The 3,421-nt window shown below is 40.0% G+C and overlaps 1 protein-coding gene across 1 annotated transcript in view; it reads right to left on the bottom strand.

The window, feature by feature from the left end:
* The window catches only part of LOC106868304 (translation machinery-associated protein 16), a 31,840-nt gene extending 29,708 nt beyond the window's left edge, over positions 1-2,132 (bottom strand). The window contains exons 1-2 of the mRNA XM_014913495.2: positions 2,029-2,132; positions 1,415-1,543 (exon numbers count right to left, since the gene is read on the bottom strand). Coding sequence (XP_014768981.1) covers positions 1,415-1,543; positions 2,029-2,132 — 233 coding nt within the window. The remainder of the gene's footprint in view (positions 1-1,414; positions 1,544-2,028) is intronic.
* Between the last annotated feature and the right edge of the window lie 1,289 nt (positions 2,133-3,421).

The raw sequence follows: 3,421 nt of genomic DNA, 5'->3' as shown, positions 1-3,421 counted from the left end.
GGACCTTAAATTTCAGGCCTTGTTTCCACGCCTGAAATTTCTTCTCTTGGTCAGGTAGTGATTCAGCTATAAGAACAAGGTCACCAGTGTAGAGGAGCTTCCAGGAGCAACCCAATCTTGAATTCCTCTGCTAAGGCCTGGAGAACTAAAATAAATAAGAGGGGGCTGAGAACTGACCCCTGATGAACTCCTACCTGTACACTGAATCCATTGCTATACTCATTGCCAACCTTCACCTTACCTGTAGCATCCCTGTACATGGCTTGTACAGCTCTCACCAACCACTCATCTATCCCTAGCTTCTGCATTGACCATCAGATAAGGGAAGTGAGGACCCTGTGAAAGGCTTTCTCCATGTCAACAAAAGCCAAGTACAGAGGTTTATTTTTGGCTGGGTACTTCTCCTGCAGTTGCCTAACCATGAATATAACATTAGTTGTACTTCTACCTGGCACAAATCCAAACCGCATCTCGTCAACGTTAACTCTCTTCCTAATTAATTGAGCTATGACCCTTTCTGTGACTTTCATCACCTGGTCCAGTAATTTGATGCCTCTGTAATTATTTCTGTCCACGGCATCACCTTTGCCATTGTAGCAGCTGACTATAATGCTGCTACACCAGTCACTGGGTATGACTCTCTCATGGACAACCTGATTAACTATATGGGTGACTAAGCCATATCTCACTCCACCAGATATTTTAAGCATCTCAGTGGTAATTCCTGATGGACCGCAGACTTTCCTTGTCGCCATATCCTTAATTGCTTTATCTACCAAACTACTGTCGATTCAGATAGTTGATCCCTTAGTTGAATCTATATCTCCTTCTCCCATGCAGCCTTTCACAATGGCATTTCCAAGCCTCTTTCTTTGTAGAATCACCAAATGCAAGTGAACCATCATTCATGGGGATACACTTTTCTCTCATGACATCACAGTTTTCTGTCACACACTGTTTGGCAATAATACTTCAAGTATCTGGTCCTCACACCACAGAACTTTGGCAAACTTCTTTTCTGCTTCACCTCTAGCTAAATATACCTGTCTCCTAGCCTCCCTTCAGGCAACCAGATGCAGTTCCCTGCTAGCACCATACTTTTAGTCCTTCTAGGCCTATTTCTTTTCTCTAATGACCCTGTCAACTACACTGTTCCACTAACATGTCACCTTAGGTCAAGAAGGGACTTTGCACCAGCCACAAATTTGGTCAGTGGCCCTTACCATGTCTCATAGGAACCTCCAGTTGTCCTCCATGTCACTACATCCTCCTCTTTTTCGTCAAAAGCTTCAAGTAACACATCCTAAATCACTGACCATGCAGAGGATCCTTAAGCTTCCAGACCTTTCTGTTCAACACTAGTTGTCTTCTTGTCAGCTTTTTAGGCCTGATTCTAAAGTCACTAATAACGAACCTATGTTGAAGGGTGTATTCTTCACCTGGGAAAGTTTTGGCATATCTTTCATGTTTTCTGGCAAAAATGTAGTCAATCTGACTAGTATGCCCACCAGACTGGTAGGTGAACAGGTAACTGGCAGATTTCCTGAAGTTAGTATTGCAGATCATAAGGTCATTTGCATCACAGAACTCCTGCAGCCTAGTTCCCTCTTCATTACAGGAACCAAATCCATTGCCACCATGCATGCCATGGAAGCCACTTGGATGTTGCCCAACATGCCCATTGAAGTCACCAGCCACAAACGGAAGGTCACTGTCATTTGTTGATCAGGTAGTCTGCAAAAGGGTGTCATAAAACCAGTCTTTCTGTTCATCAGGTAGTCCCAGTTGAGGGGCGTAAGCTGAGATAATGGTTGCTGTTCCACTTTTCAAAACTAATCTAAGTTTAAGTCTTCTATCACGCACTCAGACTACCTCAATTACCCATTCTCAGTAAGAAGTATGCCCACACCACCAGCTCCATCATTGTTCCCTGCCTAGAAGATTCTATACCTATGCTCTTTGCCAGTAAGGAACCTAGCAGAACCTCTTCTCCACCTTTCTTCTTGAATGCAGCACACATCTACACACCTCTGTTCAAGCATCTCAACATCACCAGACCTATTCTTCAATGTGCTCACATTGTTGAAGGTGTGGGCCGGAGGGACACAAGAATGGAGGATAGCATTTTGCATCAGTGTATATATTTTATATATATATTTAGAGAGAGAGCGATGGGAAGAGATAGGGTAAATCCCAGTTGTATATACAGGGGGAAGGGGTAAAATGAGTAATTTCTGATTCTTTGTTATTTTCTCCCAACCTGTTAGAAATCATTACATTGCAAGTATTGCATCATCATCAGGAGTTAAAATTGGTCAGCATAGTTGCTGCTTTGAAGTTGAGGGAGTCCGAAACACAGTCAGGTAGCAGGTTCTCTTTTTCAAGAAATTTTCCCTCAACTTTGACCTGATTGTAATTAAGATTGCTAATAAAATATCTGGATAATTTTTAGTGTTTAACAATCAATATTCTTTTCTCTATTGGATACCAAGTCATTTTTCTCCAACACCAACGACTAATTCAATTATAGGTCCAGATGGACTATATGTAATCTGAACCTTTTCCCCCCATTTATTTATTTTTTTTACGGAATTGAAATTTTTCAAACAATTTTTTTTCAGAATCGGAATCTCCATAGCCTAAAACATGGGATTCCGTAAAAAAAATAAATAAATAAGGGGGGGGGGGGGGGGGTAGATTACATATAGTCCGTCTCCGTCCAATTATTTTCAATTTTCAAAAAATGATGTCTAAACTGAGGCAAAATAAGTAACGACTAATTTCAATAATTTCTTCGCTTTAACTGCATGGTACATAAATATATCGGGAAGATGGTCACTCCAGAAGATCGTGAAGAAGTTATAGAGAATATTTTATGTTGAGTTTTTAGATTTAGTCGCGTTTTGTTAATTCCATATCAAGTGCCATTTTCCCTTCCTTTACACCCGTTGCACTATTTATTGTTTTCGTTTCCGGATAATATTGTAAACATTAACCAAATTTTCGTTGCATTTTTTATCTTTCTGATATCTAAGGATGGAGATTGATGTCTATGAATCTGTTTTCAAATGAAATCCTGGAGAATCAAAGAAAGAAATTTACTTTATTTTGTCTTATTCATTTCGCCCCAGCAAAATTTGTCTTTTATATGCTCAAAGAGAACAGATTGACCACCACAGCATGAAGGCTATAACAAAACAACCACACAAAAAGAAAAGAAGCTTCATTAACGATCATGAACAGAAAGAAGCACAAAGGGACAGTCTCTCCTGACATAACAACATTAATTAAATAAAGCCACGTGCGACTTACCATTTTTTGTTTGTAGTCGAATATTTCCGAGATCTGCTCGGCTGGAAGCTTTTCCTATGAACTATTTAATTGAAGATAATTGTTTATCGATCTCAGTCGACTATATTCC

Source organism: Octopus bimaculoides, chromosome 29 (genome assembly GCF_001194135.2).
Source record: "Octopus bimaculoides isolate UCB-OBI-ISO-001 chromosome 29, ASM119413v2, whole genome shotgun sequence".
Lineage (NCBI taxonomy): Eukaryota > Metazoa > Mollusca > Cephalopoda > Octopoda > Octopodidae > Octopus > Octopus bimaculoides.
The sequence above is the reverse complement of the archived record's forward strand: the minus strand, read 5'-3'. Positions and strand labels throughout refer to the sequence as shown.